Source organism: Pseudoliparis swirei, chromosome 11 (genome assembly GCF_029220125.1).
Source record: "Pseudoliparis swirei isolate HS2019 ecotype Mariana Trench chromosome 11, NWPU_hadal_v1, whole genome shotgun sequence".
Taxonomy (NCBI): Eukaryota; Metazoa; Chordata; class Actinopteri; order Perciformes; family Liparidae; genus Pseudoliparis; species Pseudoliparis swirei.
Window position 1 is genome coordinate 21,921,406 of NC_079398.1, and position 18,783 is coordinate 21,940,188.

General features: G+C 41.8%; 3 protein-coding genes across 4 annotated transcripts in view; all 3 read right to left on the reverse strand.

Moving 5' to 3' along the window:
• The window catches only part of loxl3b (lysyl oxidase-like 3b), a 28,797-nt gene extending 27,602 nt beyond the window's left edge, over positions 1-1,195 (reverse strand). Inside the window, exon 1 of one of the 2 annotated variants that reach the window (XM_056426300.1) lies at positions 966-1,195. The gene's annotated coding sequence lies outside the window, so the exon portion shown is untranslated. The remainder of the gene's footprint in view (positions 1-965) is intronic. The other variant, XM_056426299.1, reaches the window with a different exon arrangement.
• A 954-nt stretch (positions 1,196-2,149) lies between these two features.
• On the reverse strand, positions 2,150-9,842 carry pank2 (pantothenate kinase 2). Its single transcript, XM_056427028.1, has 7 exons — positions 9,519-9,842; positions 8,698-9,050; positions 7,536-7,789; positions 6,208-6,384; positions 5,614-5,737; positions 4,937-5,062; positions 2,150-4,232 (listed from the first exon to the last, which is right to left on the reverse strand). The coding sequence occupies exons 1-7, from the start codon at positions 9,700-9,702 to the stop codon at positions 4,182-4,184; spliced, it is 1,269 nt and encodes a 422-aa protein (XP_056283003.1). The 5' UTR covers positions 9,703-9,842; the 3' UTR covers positions 2,150-4,181.
• Positions 9,843-10,054: 212 nt separating this feature from the next.
• mavs (mitochondrial antiviral signaling protein) lies at positions 10,055-18,203 on the reverse strand. Its single transcript, XM_056427153.1, has 5 exons — positions 18,136-18,203; positions 16,929-17,051; positions 15,664-15,844; positions 14,268-14,923; positions 10,055-13,195 (listed from the first exon to the last, which is right to left on the reverse strand). Exons 2-5 carry the CDS (start codon positions 17,049-17,051, stop codon positions 12,515-12,517), a joined length of 1,641 nt encoding a protein of 546 aa, XP_056283128.1. The 5' UTR covers positions 18,136-18,203; the 3' UTR covers positions 10,055-12,514.
• Positions 18,204-18,783: the final 580 nt, after the last annotated feature.

Sequence of the window (18,783 nt, forward strand, 5' to 3'; positions counted from 1 at the left end):
GGGGATTAATAAAGTATTTATCTATCTATCTATCTATCTATCTGGAGCTCGTTGTGCTTCTGTCGCCAGAAACAGAAAGAGAAAATGTCTGCCTTGTTGCTGCATGTAGTTGACCTGAGAGGAACTTTGTGAAGCTTTATGTCTAAACCAGTCACCGCGAGTCACATCCAAGGAAGCGGATGGAAGAAACTGTATCGCAGAGGAGCGCTGGGGGATGAGCGGGGTCTCCATTCCAGAAGCAAACAGAAGGAAGATCAGGAAAAAAAAGGGAAACGAAAGTTGCTCTAAATGGAAAACAGATGGCGGTCAAACATTTCTGAGAGGTTCTGGGAAAGTGCACGTCGGGCTCGATGGCTTTGTCAGACACGGAAACATTTAACACTTTCTAATAAAGGATCCTTTCTAAGTTAGTACGTATTTGTCTTTAAGACATCAGGAGACCCAACTGGTTTATTTCAGTTTTAAAATCACAGACTTCTCAGTCAGGAGTTATTCATGAATTACCAAATAAAAAACACCATCAGAAAGGATTTTACAACCCAAATGTTGTATAGAGGACCATTAAATAATATAGCTACGACTTATTTACCCCTTATGAGTGTGGCTAATTAGAATTTCAGGGCATCACACCAGATATTTTGCCAGAAGGATTCCTATGAAGACACTTCGGACTCTTTTTCTAAGTCAATATTTGGCTTTGGGAGTACGTCTTGTTTCCTGTTGCAGCATTCCTCACATTTTTTCCATCTCCAATATTTGGCATGCTAAAAGTGAAAGTGTTTGTTGTACTAGTAAATACTGTATATTATGAATGGGGCTTGAGCCACATTAAAGCACAATTCTGCCTCACATAGTATTACATGTAACTTGCTTTTTCTTGTTTTACTGTTGAAAAAACCAACTAAAATCTTGATTACTCGCTGCAATTCTCTCCATTTCAGACTCACCCAACAGATCTGCCTCACCTTATGTTTCCAGTGGATGAGGAGGTTATAACGGTTCCAGTGGAGAGGGGAGGGGGGCTGGGTCTTCAGTTGTTGGTGATCCCAGAAAATTCACAAGCTGAGCCCCCAAAAGCAAAATATGAATAAATATCCCAGTACTTGTGCTAATTCATCTCCTTCAAACACAGGTCCAATCGGCGGGGCAGTGGTCCATCGAGCAGCCAATGTCTCCTTGATGCCGTATTGTCTGTAAATTGCCAGCTGTGCAGCGGTCACTGAGGAGGAGGAGGAGGAGGAGGAGGAGGCGGCGGCTGCAGTGGGCTGGTTATATTCCCTGGAAAGACACTAACTCTTTCATGGATGGTTCTGTAACGGGCGGGATCCCCTTTGAATTAAAAAAAAAAAGTCAAGTATTTCGCACGCAATATAGCCGACGTGCATGAAGACTTAAAACCTGAACTTAGCTGCAAATAAACTTCTTGGGAAAACCTTTTGCCTGTAAAATCCATAAGAAATAGCATTATATTATATTATATATCTCATCTTATAAGCCCAAAACTTCGAAGCAGGTAAACTGTCGTCAATAACCACCACGACACTTTTGATCGACTTTACGGCAAATCACTACGGGGTTTCCGGGCGAACTTCGTCCTCATTAGCAAAACATTCCCCCGTCGCCTGGAATCAGAAGCGAAGCGCTCGTCTCCCATAGCAAATGAATGGGGGCGAAGTCCACGTCGCGTCGCCTTCAGTTCGTCTTCGCGCGGTGAACACAGTAAATATATTTACTATACCGTAACATATTTAAGGACTGTACACATTGCATATTATACTTCTTACTGCACATTCATTGTTTAGCTAGCCTGTCTTTAAATGTTTTTTCAGATTCAGATCAATAATCATAATTAAATTATGATTCTCTACAAGTAGACTACCAGTCAATATATACAAAATATTACTAATGTGGACCAGCTTCAGCATTAATTAACGTACATATTAATGAAACAATAATATTGTATTCTTATAGTAACTTTTAGCCAGTCTGCATGACTACTTTCATTTAGTTTAAGTATATTTTAACTGCCGTACTTTTAAAATGTTGAACTTTTACTTGTAGTACTTCTACACGATAGTGTTGCTACTTACACTTAAAAGACATGAGCACTTCTTCCAAAAAATAACATATTCCTCCACACGTTGTCACAAAGATATGAAAAGCGTGTATTTATTAGGATTTGTAATGACAGTTAAAAAAATAAGTACAACGTTTACTTTGCAATGTAACATTACAATCTAATAGAGGGACGCCTATAAAATCACAGAGCAGTTTGTCTCATTTTAAATCACTGCTGAACACATTATTGTATTCTATACAAAAACATGACAGGCACTTTATTTTAAAATCAACTAACTGTATAATAATAACATTCAGATACATTTTATCAAGTAACTAACAGCTGAAAAACTGTCCAACTTATTAGTGAGTCAAATCTCTTTCAGGTCGTGGAGGATTCATTTTGGTCCCTGTAATTCATCAATGGAGCGAATACTGAACAGATGACATTGAAATGGGACGGATAAGCATTAAATGAAATGATTGGACAAATCACAACTCAAGAAGCATGTCAGAAACATAAAGTTGAACATTTTTCAAGTCATACTTAAACTAAAAACCGTACTAAGGAAGCCTGACTAAGACATACAGTGAATTCAAAACATTGCCTCCATTGGAGGGATGCAACACGTCTCTGCATTAAATTAACGGGTTTTTTGTTGTTAAATCTGGGGAAAACTCAGGGATATAATGCCCTAATTTTGACCTCAATTTTCACATTCATCAAAATCTATATCTTTTCACTTGCTCTGATTTCCCTCTACTGGGAGAGGGATGCAATGGTCCAAGGGCACTTCAGCAGGGCAGAGGTCAGGGAGCGACTTCAATTTATCACGCTAGCTTTTCAGTCCAGTCTCACTAACCTCAACGCCGATTATCCAGTTTTACTAGATACACTTTTTGGGGTAAAATAATTGGGTTCAGAAACATAACAAACATTTAGATCTCAATTGTTAAACGTAAATAAGCGATACACATTCTGTAATGGTTAATGACTCATTTGAAGATGATATGGCTCTGATCTGGTGTAATGAAATTAGTTTTTATTAATCGATTACGTTGACAGTTAAGAGACTTAAATACAGGTTTAAATGAAAGTCAACATTCAGTGAGACCTGCTTGTTTCACTCACAGCCTCATTTAAAGTCCAAAGGATGACGATGAATAAGTGCTCCTGGATGATAAAACACAATTAGTGGTTGTAAATTATTCTCAGTGTACCATCAGGACAATACCTTGCCTTACAGTCTTTACATTTTAGTTCAAATCGTATAAATTCTCAAGATTTCATCCTTGAGTTTGACAAGTTTGACCAGTGTTGATTTCCCATCTGTTGTTATTTTGGACAGCACGCATGTAGAGCTGAAAGGATCAGTCGTCAGTAATAATCTGCAATATTATTGTTGCGAAACGTCCTCTTTCCAGCTTCTGAAATGTGAAGATTTATTTCATATCACTGTGTCATATGATAGTAAACATAAAATATTTGGGTTTAGAATTGCTGTTTGGACAAAACAAGCATTTTAAAGACGTCATCTTCGTCAGGCATGTTAAGCTATTGTCTGATTAATAGACCAAACAATTAATCTACACCATATTTAGGAAATAAGCAATGATGAATGATGCTTTACTGGTAAAAGATTTCCTGTGATGATCTTTAAGTTCTAGCAACCGTAACATAAACTAATAGAGTACAGTCGGATTGAACAAACTTCCATCCAGGAGGGTAAATATTAGACCCGAGACCTGATGCAGTCCATTAGACTTTGTTTTGACGAGGATATTTTAAGAGTTTCAGGCAAACGTGGTGAATTTCCACGACTTTCAGGCCCAAACCCGGCTGGTTTCAGCTTCATTCGACCGTAGACAGGAAACACTTCTATCCACTGACTATCACAGCATGTGAAGCACAATTTAGACTTTTTTCTTCTTCACATTTTTACAAACCAGTTGATTGCCGAAAATATAATAGGACCTCCAAATGTTTGACAGTTTTCCCAAACAACCAACATCGACCAGTGACTGGCTGGTGGCTGACACGACATCCCATCATGGAATAACCCTGGACAGTCTAAAGTGCGAAAGATTTTTGCAGCAGATTGACAAGTACTTCTTTGGACGGATTAGGACGGATGCAGGAGCTCCAACAGGGCTCCAACTGCTCCGAAGTAGCCCTAAAAATAAAATAAAAACAGAGTTAGAAATCATTGAGCACAAAACTGCCATTTTGGTCTCTGAAGAAGACACATTTTTGTCTCTATAACTCTCCTGTTACCTTCAAATGTACGAACATCTTTTACCCTTTTTGTCCCCAGTAATTAAAACCTCCAGAAAATGATTAGAATTAATATTGTTTCCCAAGTTTAAGTGTCAGGTACTTTATGTTTGTTTGTTGACTTCCTAAATAGCCCTTTAAATAAAAAAAATGTTGATATTTCTTATATGTTTTACACAGTGAAAAACAGCCTGGGGTCAAATTGACCCCAAAGAACACCGATGCGTACAAGTTGTGTTCAGGACAGTGAAAACATATCATGTGAATTTGATGTTTTCCCAGTTGTCCAAAATAAATTATTCATGAAAAATAAAGAAAAGAAAATGATGTCAATCATTTATTTAGAGACGTTAAACATTAAATGGGGTCAAATTGACCCCAAAGGTAATAGGAGGGTTACATCTTTTATTAAGACCAACTTTTACCATATGACTTATAATTATTGACTTATATTATATTTTAAAAGTTGGTTTCGTGTTACCTCCTGGGTTCTTGATCTTATTTGCTGGCATGTTTCATTGCGAAAGCCCTTTGTTACTTTTGAAAGCTGCGATGGCAATAAAGTTGTTGGAATTATTATTAATAAGGAGTGGAGTTATTTACCTCATGCTGTAGGAAGAGCGCCTTGAGCTGTCCGTTAGACCAGTAGTCCATGGCGTAGGCCAACAGCTTCATCGAGAGGGTGTTCACTCTCAGGAAGTTACCCACAAACACCACTCTCTCAATGTTCTAAGTAGGGAAAGAGAACGGGGGATAAAACAATTTGGTTAATTAGTTTATTATCTGAAACAGTAAAAACACAAACGACAAATATTATTATCTCTGTGTCAATCTGTGAAATTTATTGAGGCAGTTATACAATAGCCAAATTCAGCAATCCACAAAGCATAATGGTAAATATGTATAGTTTTTAAACATAAAAATGATAAATAAATACATATATTGGAGTCATTAAAGACTGTATATCATACCCGCTATTGTGTCTGCTCAAGTGAAACACACACATCTCTCATAATTCCAGGTTTGTGTGTCTAAGTGGCGTCGAGCGGGGACCCCTTCTGCGTGAGGTGTTGAAAGACAAGTGGGTAACGCGGCGTACGTCCTCGACGCCTTCATAGCCCTGTACAATGCTGCTTGATCAAGACGCCACAAGGCAGCACCGTAAAGAGGCTGAACGCAAAGAGGAAACGACCACCGGGGACAGCACAGTGGTCCACAGACGGGGTCATGGGAAGAAAGTCTTTTAAAAAAGGCGATTGAACTTGAACTTTATCACCGACCTCATTGAGGGCACACATCCTGGTGATGGAGCCGATGTTATTGGTGATGGAGACCAGTGTTGCCCTGGCCAGGTCCTCCTTGGACACCGACTCCCTCTTGTCCTTGGACATCATGTTGCCAAAGCTGTCCGATCAAAACGACCAAATTAGACGGACACATCCGCCAACGTTATAAAACCAAACCGCTAATCCCGAAAGTCAGATTCCGAGCGACTTCTTTTTCATTAAAATATATTCAGAAGTTACAAAGTGGCAGAGATGTTGGTGTACGCTGGTCCATCTGAGGATAACTGAAATAGATAGATAGATCTTAATGCAGCGGAAATAAATGCACATCGTATTGTCACCGAATTGTGAGAGAATTGAGTTTTAAATGTCCAATTATTGAGTTTTCTGAATTGAGTCTTTCATGGGAGAATCGTGATGCCTCTAAGAATCCATGTTCTTCCCCCCCACCCCGAATAGGAACTGGAGTACATTTAGCACTGGCATGGTTCCCTGTTTTTAATTTAAGCTGTGACTGTGTTTATGCTGGAATCCACCAAAAAGACTTGTGACTAACCACAAAAAACAAACCGCTGCTGTAAAGCGCACCTTGAGGCTACAGCCCAACCTGGCAGCCCAAACCTCTCATAGTTTCCTCCATAGATGTCCCGAACCAGCTTGTCCACTCGTGTGCTCTCCCCTTCAGAAGCCATTTCTAGAGCTTCCTCGAAAGTAGAGCAGCCAGTCAGCAGGCAACACAGGCCCAGGAAGGTCCCGCCACCGAGGCTGTAGACAGAGTAACAGATGGTTTATGAGCTCGGAATATTCTAGAATCAATCTGGACTGAGAGTCTAACATTAGAGACATAAGGGAGGCACAATGGAGACACAATGGAGAAACAAGGGAGACATAAGAGAGACACAATGGAGACAAAAGGGAGACACAAGGGAGACACAATGGAGGCACAAGGGAGACACAATGGAGGCACAAGGGAGACACAATGGAGGCACAATGGAGACACAAGGGAGGCACAAGGGAGACACAAGGGAGGCACAAGGGAGACACAATGGAGGCACAAGGGAGACACAAGGGAGGCACAATGGAGGCATAAGAGAGACACAATGGAGACACAATGGAGGCACAAGGGAGACACAATGGAGGCACAATGGAGACACAATGGAGACACAATGGAGACACAAGGGAGACACAATGGAGGCACAAGGGAGACACAATGGAGACACAAGGGAGACACAATGGAGGCACAATGGAGACACAAGGGAGACACAATGGAGGCACAATGGAGGCACAAGGGAGACACAAGGGAGGCACAAGGGAGACACAATGGAGACACAAGGGAGGCATAAGAGAGACACAAGGGAGACACAAGGGAGACACAATGGAGGCACAAGGGAGACACAATGGAGGCACAAGGGAGACACAATGGAGGCACAAGGGAGACACAATGGAGGCACAATGGAGACACAAGGGAGACACAATGGAGGCACAAGGGAGACACAATGGAGGCACAATGGAGACACAATGGAGGCACAAGGGAGACACAATGGAGGCACAAGGGAGACACAATGGAGGCACAATGGAGACACAATGGAGGCACAAGGAAGACACAATGGAGGCACAATGGAGGCACAAGGGAGACACAATGGAGGCACAAGGGAGACACAATGGAGACACAATGGAGACAGTGATAAACATCCAATACGTCGTTGAATAAATAAAGTTTTGTCGTTTTCTTTTGCTCGTTCTTTCAAGACTGGAGAATATTATCTGACCTCCAAATTTTTTTTTTTCAATCTTTCATCTGTGGCAGACAAAGGCCTGACTCACCGAGAACATAAATTAAATATTCAGAAAAACATAACGTGGTATTTGACTTACAGTCCACCATCTTGTGACCAGAGCAGATCCCTGATAATTACCTGGTCCCGGTCACTCGTTTGTAGTTGCTCTCAGAGTAAACGGCCAGGATGCTGACCCCAGACCCTATGTTGACCAGCAGCAGAGGGTAGGGGTTCTCCAGTGTGTAGGGCTTCTGGACGCAGAGGTCAGGGTCAGTGGGGTTTTCAAAGTAGTAGCACTCTGAGGGTCCGCTGGACACCACCGAGTCGATGTACATCACCCCTCGAATCAAACAGTCCAGCTCATCCAGCTTGTGGAGCTGTAGGTCCGCCATCTTTTTTTGGGGCGGTACGGAAAGAGAACAAGGATAACGTTACTGAGGGGATGTGGTCAGGAGAACAGAGGCGGGAAACCCGGGGGAAGGGGGGGAAAGCAGGGGGTTAAGAATCTCAAATTGTATTGCTAAAAAGAAGAATAACAGTTTTACACTAACAGATTTCTTCTTGCCATATATTAGGAGGTAAAATACAGTTTAGTAACAATAAAGCACTTTAGTGCAACAGTCCTTATTTATCTCATTGCAGTCACTGTATAATTCGTCCAGATTGATTAACGGATATTTTTCCTCATGGTCCAGAAGGAGAGAAATATGTTAAATGCGTGTGAAAAAAAGTATTTGCTTCAGTTTCTAGGACATGCATGTCATTGTTACCTTCGCATTGAAAATGCGGAAGGTTATGTTTTGATCGCCGTGTATTTATTTATTTATTTGTATGCGCGTTACTCGCATAAGTCAAAAAGTATTAAACCAAATCGCATGAAATTTGGTGGGATGATTGGTTATTATCCGGGGACCATTTGATTAGATTTTGGGATAAATCGGGTCAAAGGTCAAGGTCATGACAGGGTCAAAATCTTCTTTTTACCACAGCGGGTCAATTTTTATCTAATTGACATGCAACTAATGCCAACATGTTCATAATTCAATGCCCAATCTTGTGATATGCGAAGGTATGCGCTCTACCGAGTGCCCGTTCTAGTTGTCCTTGTAGACACCGTCAGTATTGCTGCATCTTTAAAATGTGGATTTCAAGTGTTCTCCATCCCCGTCTGTCCTGTTCACATTACATCACATGCTATAAATAGGTTATACTTCACAACTCAAGTCTGCTCTTTCCTTCCTGACAATCTTCATCATCAAGCCTGGGAAAAAAAAGAAGAAGAGGAGAATCGCAGACCCACCGTGCGGAAATCAGACTCAAACTTGTACGCCCCCCCTCCTGTGGCGCAGAGGGTGGTGTGGAGGCTGGAGAAGTGCTTGTTGCGGCCCATCTGCAGGAAGGCCGGCAGGTCATGCGTGGGGAAGCGGATGAAATGCAGGTTGCCCGTTCTGCCGCACAGCGTCAGGTCCTGCAGCTCCAGGTGCACGTCTCTGATGCCCGTCTTCCCGTAGGCGGTGTTGGAGGTCAGGTAGTGCCGGATGCTCTTCAGGTTCTCCACCTCTTCTTGCTCCTCCTCTGCTGTGATGTCTTTGGGCTCAAAGTACACCAGCTTCACAAGGGTGCCTCCAATGTCCATCCCAAACCAGGGAAAGGCTGCAATATGGGAGATTATATGTGTCAAAAAAATTACATTTACATTAAATCACTATCTATATATATATATTAAAAATAGCATAATATGATATATTTAAGGTTGAAACGCTTAGTGACAGTGAGGACAATAGAGCTGACGTCTCAATAACATCAGAAGCAGAAGTACAGTGTGTACCGAGAACGCCATCTTGTTGCAAAATAGATCCTGGCTATGTTCTGCCATTACAGCTAACCGATATTACATTGTAATACCAATACCTTAAATGATTTATCAGCTTTAGCAAAAACCCGAGCCCAATATACAGATAATCCGAATTTATCTTGAGAAATTGATGCCACTCATGATAGGATCTTTCCTAATGTTTATTTCCACTACTATATATATTTTGTGGGGAACGCCTTTTAAAATTGTGCAGACATTTCCCAGCAAATACCCTGAGCCCGATGCTGGAATCGGTTAACACCTACGCGGCCTTGTTTTCTTCACTGAGTCGCTCCGATGCCTCGGCGTCGAGTTGGAGCTCCGCCGCTCGGATGCGTCTCTTCCTGCGGGCGCGGCTGCCTCATCGTCGGTCTCGTTCCGCGGCTGCTTCGTGGGCGTCAGGTCTTCGTCGATATTTTCATCCTCGCGTTGGTGGCCCATGCACGCCATTTTACTAACTAACTCACGACGTACATGCTACAGGTTATGATGAAATAAAAAAATGTAGAAAGATGATTTGTGTGGACAGTAAAGTCCAACGGTCTACGAGCTAATTAGCCAGCTAAGTGGCTGTGTCGCTAACGGTCGGCGTATATGTCCGTTTTATGTTCGCTGTCAAGCCTGGGGGGCGGGGCCAGTCGTTGATTGAAGGACTCCAGGACCAATCAGAATGCGAACCCATCCGTCAGAAAAAGGTTTATAAAAAGAGGCTGATGTCCCATTTTTTCTTAAGTAAATACAAGCACACTTTTATAATCATTAAACAAACATCTTAAATAAAGAATAGCTACAGTACATTCCACCGGATCCTATATGTTATGTATTTATTATAGCTTAAACAATACATATTGATAAACCTTAAACATGTCATGACATTTTTTTTTTAATCCGAAGAAAAGGATATATTTATAATGCTCGGGCAATGGATATTTAATTTACAAAATAGCATTCAAATGGAAATAATCTTGTTTTCAGGATGCAAAATAGCAAAATAATGATCCAGCTACTCCCAAATAATCCATAAACACTATAAAATGCACCGTACACCTATGATTGCTCTGCAGGGAAATAAACATTGCACACTTAATAAAGGATTTATTCTTTTGTTTATAGGATGTCAAGTCCATAGCTAGAGACAGTGACTCAACATTTTGACATTTGATTGTCCCATAATATCCTTGGTCTTTTCTGACATTTATTATGTTGACAATGCAAATAAATGGCATATTACAGAACATGAATTCTCAAACGTGCTTCTATTTAAAAAGAAGAACAAACTTTTCAAACATCAAAACAGAAGAATTTAACAATAACCACAGAAATTACTATTGCAAAACCCAGTTCAATATGAAGCTACGGAGAAGATATCTGTGCCATGGTTTTACTGGTATGCTATTAAATGATGCAGTGTTTAGCTGACTGATTCTTTAAAAAGGTAATGCGTTGGTACATTTCTGATACATCCGTTTATCTTAAAATACCTATATAATATATACAAATATAAATAAATTAGGGCTGTCAATCGATTAAAAAAAATTTACTAATTAATCGCACATTTTGAAATTCATTAATCGCGATTAAAAGTTTTTTTTCCTTCTTTTTAAAGACAAAACTTCACACAGAGCTGTGTTTTCAAAGAGGCTCCTACCTATAAAGTGCCAGCGAGGTATTTAATATTGTGGATGATAAATTGTTTCTTCAGTGAAACATCCAGATTAGTAAAAAAAAAAAGAAGTAGATTGAGACCCCATTGGTCCTGTCATCTTTAACATTGAACAGCAGAACCAGTGGCCTTGGGAACTGACTGACATTCACATATGTCACGTTAACCCTCTGGGGGCTGGGCTCATGTTCTCCATTTTACAAAAAAATGTAAATTCACCTTTTAAAGGCTTTTGCATATGACACATGTTAACGTGCATACATCAAACATTCCAGAACAATCTCAGCTCTATATATATTGAAACACATTGTCCTTGCGCCGTGTTCTCTGGTTCTCTGACTGACAGGCTGCTAATGAGCTTCACCTGTGTGGTGGGTCGGTCCTTTGTGATTTACTGAGTGTTCATTGGTTGTTTTTTTCGCTAAATGTTGACGGACAAACGGATTGATAAATCACGGTGAAGGTTTCGTGTGACGAGTTCTTTTCGCGCCGCGTCACCCGACACGTCGCCCCTCGGTTCCTCTGTGTCTCAGAGGGGGAGACGGGAGGAAGGAGGAGCAGGAGGAAACCCGACTGATTCATCCACGAGTTAAACTGATTTCTGCTTCTTATTTTCGCGGAGAAATAATTGTTTTAAAAATGGAAACAGTGTCAACGCACACCGGAAGTAAACAAAGTTGCGTTAATTGCGTGAAAATATTTTAGTACGTTAACGCGGTCAAATTAATCGCATAGATTAACGCGTTAACGCTGACAGCCCTAAAATAAATACAGACAGTGCACTGGCCATCATTTACAGTGTGATGCTGGATACTCTTTCTCCCACAGTCCACATCCAGTAAAATGCAGGTCCTTTGTACACTAATCTTTACTGGATGACAGACAACAGTCTTATCTTAAAAGTGCTTATCAGACAAGTGAACATACAAACATTTATATCACTAATACGCAGCTTAAGTGTATCATAACACACCACATATTTATGCAGCAAGTGCATAAATGACCTGAGATCTCAACCCCAGTTCCATGAAGTTCCATAACTAAAATAAGAAGGGTAGTTTGGGTTTTTGCTCACGACGGCAAACGTCATTCTACATTCAAAATAATAAAACATAATGCGACTTCACAAAATACTTGAAATTAATGACATGATCAAAGGTCTGGCAAATCAGCTCGTATTACTATCGCTAATTATTAAACAGCTGCCTCTCGCCTTTCCAGTGACGACAATAAGGCACCATCACCTAAAGATCCTCTTTTCATAGCCTAATTTGCACTTCATTTAACCCTCCTGTTACCTTTAGGGTCAATTTGACCCCATTCAATGTTTAACGTCGGTGTTCTACGGGGTCAATTTGACCCCAGGCTGTTTTTCACTGTGTCAAACATATAAGAAATATCAACTTTTTTATATATTTAAAGGGCTATTTAGGTGGTCAACAAACAAACATAAAGTACCTCACACTTAAACTTGGGAAACAATATTAATTCTAATATTTTTCTGGAGGTTTTAATTGCTGGGGTCAAATTGACCCCGAGGGCAAAATATGTTAGTAAATGTGAAGGTAACAGGAGGGTTAAAACGGGTATTAAATCCCCTTAATTCCTAAACCTCCTCGCCAACAGCAGCGCACAGGCGCCCACTGCTGCAGCTGTCAGAATGTACTTTCTATTGGCTGACAGGGTGCAAGCAGTCGTCGTCTTCTCTGAATCAGACTTTGTCGAAATATCAGCGGGCGCGGGCTCATAGGGGGGGCGGTCCTCGCTGCAGGGGGTGTTCACGCTCTCCTCGGCCGCTTCGCCGTGACGAGACGCGGCTCGTTCTGGGCTCTGGCCGTCGAGGTCGAGGATGGACGCCTCCTCGGCCACGTGCACCACGTGGGTCATCACCCGCTGCGTCTCCAGACTCTGACGAGGGGACTCGTAGTGGTTTTCCTCCGGTTCATTGTGGTTCAGAGAAATGCCGCTCTCCTGGCACGGCAGTGCGGACGATGTACTCACCGCGGTGGAGCTGAAGGCGGAGCGCGCGGGAGGTCGGGCGAAGGTCACGGCGTCCGGCGCAGAATCGCTCAATTCCAGACGACCGCTGTCACCGGAGTAAGGCTGCACGGCGGCGCCGGCTGCAGGGGCGGCGGCGCCGCCGTTGTTTTGAGGTTGGATGCTGACGAGTTGGCTGGGCTTGCTCAGACACACGTCGCCGTCGTCGCAGAGAGAGGCGTCGATAGCAGCAGAACCCGGCAGGGGGGGGGAGGTTTCCGTCTGCGGGCTGCTTTCAACAACCTGCAAACAAATCATGGCAAGTTTAGTTTTTTAAAAAGGAAGCTGGTGTCGTGTTTTTCCTCTCTCAGGTACGTACATTACGAAAGCTTCAATACTGTTCAGATAATAGTTGAACACGTTTTTGTGAAGTGGTGCATCTCAAGGTGCGTTCACACCAAAAGCGAAACTATTTTTTGCGTCGCCCAAAACGCGTGAGTTTACTCGCTTGACCGTTCACCGTGTTCTCGCCATGAGCGTCGAGACGCTCCGCGAGGGGCGGGGCTTATCTCCGTGTCTCGTCTCCGTAGAGACCGTTATCATCTCCTCCATCCACCAGAATAACTCACCACTAGTTCTGCTTTATACTTGTTGTGGACGTCCCACACACTGACGCCCTCGTGTTTGGGTTGATGACATCACCCGTAGGCTCACTCAGCTCGGTCACTTTCACCGATGAAGTCACTGTTACGTCTGAAAGACTTCCGCTTCCAGCGCTACGAGAGAGAACTCAAGAGCCGATTGGCCCGAGTTGCGAGATGACGCCTCAAAGTGGAAATATTTCAACTCGGGACGAAAATTGCGCCGCTGGAAACGCGTCGCCCCAAACGCGCCGCCCGGGAAAATATCGCGTCTATCGCAGCCACACGCGTCTGTACGTTGACTTTTCATGGGATTCGGTCGCGCGAAAAAATTGTTTCGCTTTTGGTGTGAACGCACCTTTTGTTGTTCAATAGGTGTCTTTCCTGATCGAAACAACGTGATGGAACTTGAGGAAAATTAAAATGGTGGTTGGTTGTTTCAGAAGATAAAGAAATACACATTCCACCCAGAGACGCAAAACACACCAGAATGCAACACATCTACATTATGAATATCAGTGTTCATTTGAGGAAATGTAGGAAATAAATTAAAGGAGACACTTAGTTGTAACAAGTCTTCCCTTATCTTATTGATAAAAACTTCAGGTGAAACAAAACAATTATAATATGTTTTCTATGGTAGTAATAACGTCTCAGTCCTCAGACCTTCACCAGGTAAAATTCATGAATTCATGCGTGATGAAGTCGTAAAATGAACATATTTTGGTCTTCACCTGTGTGGACGGATGTTCAGGAGTCTCTTCAGGCTTCAGGACAACAGCTGGAGGCGTGGTGTCCTGGACCGGAGGCTTCTCTGGGGTCACCGTGAGGACATCCGAGTTCATCTGGGTGGGAGAGGGACTCTGTGGCGGCCTGACCTCTGTGGAGGTCATCGTTGTTTGGAGGAGATCCGGGCGAGGTGGAGTGTCCGTCGCACTCGGGGTCGGTTGAGGTTCGCTCACGGGGTCAATCGATACCTCGCCGTTGTCCGCGCTCTCCCGATCAGGGGTCACCCCGTCACCACCGGAGATATCCTGGATGTCGGATTCAGAGTTCTCTTCCGGCTCCTGCTGGAAGGTGATCTCCCTCTGAGGCGCTGGGCTTGTAGTCGCCGGAGTGTGTGCGCTGTCAGGGGACGCCAGGGGAGGTGCTGATGGACGGGCCGCCACTTCAACCGGAGTTGACTCAGGGACCGGCTTGGGGGGAGAAATAGCCTCGGGGACTTGTGGCTGCACGGAGGTTTCCGGAGGTGGTGAGGCCCGGGCGTCCAGCTCTGGAGGAGCAGCCTGACTGCTGGCTCCACTCTCTGGGACGGCCAGAGGACAGGCGGGTGGTGCAGGATGGACGTGTGCGCTGACCACAGTCGTTGGAGCGGAGCCGGGGTGGGAATCTAGGGCGAAGCCAACAACGTTGTCACTTAAATACATTTTGAATACATGTGACTGAAGCTCCTGAGGGGCTGGCTGACTGTAACCATGCAGTAGTTCAGTTATCATTTACTCATTTACTGGAGCTTCCAACGGCAGAAAAAAACCGCTCTCAAGTTCATAGGAAAAGTAGACATGTGCTGTATACATGTATCTATTTATGTGGATTTATTGTTTTTATATTGTCATTAAGATCTAGTATATATATATATATATATAATATAATAAAAATATTTTAAAAACTATAAAAAACAATACATTTACATGTATACATACACCAATAGGACATATTATATATATATATATAATATGTATATATATATATAATATATATAAAAAACAATAAATTTACATGTATACATACGCCAATAGGACATATTATATATATATGTATATATAATATGTATATATATAATATGTCCTATTGGCGTATGTATACATGTAAATGTATTGTTTTTTATATTTGAAATTCTATGAAAATATGTGATATATGTCCTATATGTGTATGTATTCATGTGGGAGTAACATTTGTATATCGTTATATGTGTATATGTAAATACTGTATTCATTATTATCTTATTTACTACTTCTATCACAGGAACCCTCAAAAGTGTTTTGATGGAATTAGTTTGAGGTAGTGCTTAATATTTTTTCATCAAAAGAGAAAAATACACAGTGCGAGGTACTTGACCTGAAGACTTACTGTTGACGCCTCTCAGAGAGTCGTATTCTGCCCTGATCTCTGCTGCCAGAGTCGTGTGCTCACACGCCTCCAGTGCGTTGATGAACTGCTCCGGCCACCTTTCTCTTCTCCTCAGACAATCCAGAAGAAGCACCATGCCGTTGAAGTTCCCAGAAGTTTCTCTTTTTGCCTCTATGGTTTCCTAAAATTACATTTTATAAAAAAAACCCAGAGCTGAATTCATCAGTTTGTTGTTAGTGCTGTTGATGATTTTCAGTCAGTTTGATTGTTCAAAATGTCATCAGTGGTAATAATAAACATTATGTTTAGACAAAATGTTGGCAGATATTATTTCTAGACTTTCAATAGTATATATAAATATTAGCCAAAATAAACCAGTATTGGTCGGGCACTAATGCTAACAGAGCTGCGTCATCCCTGCTTATACTTGTATTCTTAAAGCTGCAGTTGGCAATTTTTTCAACATGTACTATGTGTCACTATACCTGACATGAGAAAAACATGAGAACAATAAACTGAACAAAAGCAGGTTCCTCTGCCTCCTTTTAAAAGCTCATAATGTTCTTTTCAAGATTCCACCACGCCATAAAAAACCGCCAGAGGCGAGGAGTCTGTAACGCAGCTGCCAATCACTGAACAGGGATGAGACGGATCAAAGAGGACTCACGCTTCTGTTATTACAAGGCCCTTTTTAATATACACTACCGTTCAAAAGTTTGGGGTCACTTAGAAATGTCTTTATTTTTCAAAGAAAAGCACTGTTTTTTCAATAAAGATAACATTAATAAAAAATACCCAGTATACATTGTTAATGTGGTAAATGACTATTCTAGGTGGAAACGTCTGGTTTCTAATGAAATATCTCCAGAGGTGTATAGAGGCCCATTTCCATCAACGATCACTCCAGTGTTCTAATGGTACATTGTGTTTGCTAATCGCCTTAGAAGACTAATATCTGATTAGAAAACCCTTGTGCAATTATGTTAGCACAGCTGAAAACAGTTATGCTGGTGATATAAGCTATACAACTGGCCTTCCTTTGAGCTTGAAGTTTGAAGAACAAAATTAATACTTCAAATATTAATCATTATTTCTAACCTTGTCAATGTGTTAACTATATTTTCTATTCAATTTTCAATTCATTTGATAAATAAAAGTGAGTTTTCATAGAAGACACAAAATTGTCTGGATGACCCCAAACTTTTGAACAGTAGTGTATGTGAAGCAAATCCCAGCCATAGAGCTTGAAACCGAGTGAAACTCACCCTGTCGTGAAGAGTCAAGCAGGGCAGGTGGATCATTATTTCTCTCACTTTCACCGTGCTCACAATGGCCCCCATTTTCGGCTTCAAGTATCCATTGTACAGCTTGTCACTCACAAACGACATCTATGAAAGAGGACCAAAACACAGAGAGAATAAAGATTGATGAACATATTTTTGAAATATAGTTTCTCCATTGGGGCAACTGGATCGTTATCTCACAGACTTCCTTATTCTGGACTTTTTACTCAGTGGAAGTGAAACTGAAACTGAAAGTGAAAATTAAACATCCTGCGGTTTTGGAGGAAAAAAAGAAAATGTTCACGTTTGTTACAGTTTACGTGCAACACTTCTGGGGATGACAACACTCTTTTATTCAAAGGTTGCACTTGTCTGGCATACGAAGAAGGTGAACGGGCCCAGACTAGTCACTGATTAATCACCTCCAGACTTCAGTTTAATATATAAACTTCAAATGTGCAGCATTACGGTCTCACTCCATTCACACCCACACATTCCCATGGCTGAGCCAGGGACAAGTATAAAGCCTGAGTGCACCTTTTTTTTGTATTGAATACAATTTAAATCCTTCACTTTGTTTCTATCTAAACAGTCAAGTGAAGTAAGGTGTGGGAGGGGGAGGGGGGGGGGGTTCTCAGGATTATCTGTCATCACTGGCCTCCTCAAATCGAGCAGGGCCTTCCAGTTTCGTGTAAATATGGGGCAGCAGCAGTCAGGAACACATGTCAGAGGCTCAAACCAAAGAGCAAAGTCTTCCTCACTGTATCATTAGCCCTCAAGAGGCCGAGGTTTAGCTGACACACACACACACACACACACACACAAGGACAATAAAGACTGATAAATGCCTGTAAAATATAAAAATGTATTGTAAAAAATACTTTTAAATCCTCTTTTTGGTAAAAAACAATTGCTTGTTTGGAAGACAAAAACAGGCTGCGTAGGAACAACAAAAACAACTCAACTGCCCGTAAACATATTGAAATATCTTATAAAGAACATGAATTAGCATTAAAAAGTCAGCTACTTTAGTTCAATGAATAAATACGACACGGCCGAGCTGATCTCGCTGCTGTTTCCAGAGTTGACTCAACTACTCAAACAACACTCAAAGAAACACCGAGTGTATGATATATAACACGTGTAATAGAGAATACATTGTCGTAATGCCACATGGTATAGCGCTCACCTTTCGTGTTTTGGTGCCTCAGCAGTTCGTGACTCCACGTCAGAAGCTGTTCCTGCTCTCACTAAAACCTGCGCGGTGTTCCTCACGCACATCTGCGCAGCGGTTCTTCCCGGATCCCTGTCCTCCATTCCCATTGGACGAGAGCGCCGTCAATCAACTCGTGGGCCAATGGTATTGATGTGAGGCTATAAAGAAGGCGGGGCGTTCTTATTCGTGACGTTCTATCTCCTGTGCTGGGATGGCAGCAGCATTAGATTGGATCTAGACTTCTGTTTTACATCTGTTTCTAATCCCTGATCCCAATCTCTTCACATGCACACACACACACACACACACACACAAGCACAAAGGGGAGGGGAATACATGGTATATTTATGAAACAGAAGGTATATGAACATTGCAATTAGAGAGAAATAGTGTACTTTCTTCTTAACTACATTTATGTGATAACTACATTTGATTTAATCAGAAACACACCTTTTTCAGCAAACAACTATAGTGTCGTGAAGTATAAAGTAGCATTACATTGAAACCTCCCTTTAGGACAATACTTCAGTTAATGTGATATCTCACTATCACTCATATTATTACATTATAGCTATTATCATTATACATGCATATTTTAGTATGCAGCACATATAAAAGCGT

Bases quoted from the DNA above. Each gene is read 5' to 3' on its own strand.
- pank2 (XM_056427028.1), bottom strand. From the start codon at position 9,702: ATGGCGTGCATGGGCCACCAACGCGAGGATGAAAATATCGACGAAGAC. The intron at 7,790-8,697 runs GTGGGTCTGCGA...CCCCAAAAAAAG, and splicing joins TTGAGTCTGATTTCCGCACG to ATGGCGGACCTACAGCTCCA. The intron at 4,233-4,936 runs GTAAATAACTCC...TTTTATTTTTAG, and splicing joins CGCTCTTCCTACAGCATGAG to GGCTACTTCGGAGCAGTTGG.
- mavs (XM_056427153.1), bottom strand. From the start codon at position 17,051: ATGTCGTTTGTGAGTGACAAGCTGTACAATGGATACTTGAAGCCGAAA. The intron at 15,845-16,928 runs GTGAGTTTCACT...ATGTAATTTTAG, and splicing joins GCTTGACTCTTCACGACAGG to GAAACCATAGAGGCAAAAAG. The intron at 13,196-14,267 runs GTGAAGACCAAA...ATTTGTTTGCAG, and splicing joins CTGAACATCCGTCCACACAG to GTTGTTGAAAGCAGCCCGCA.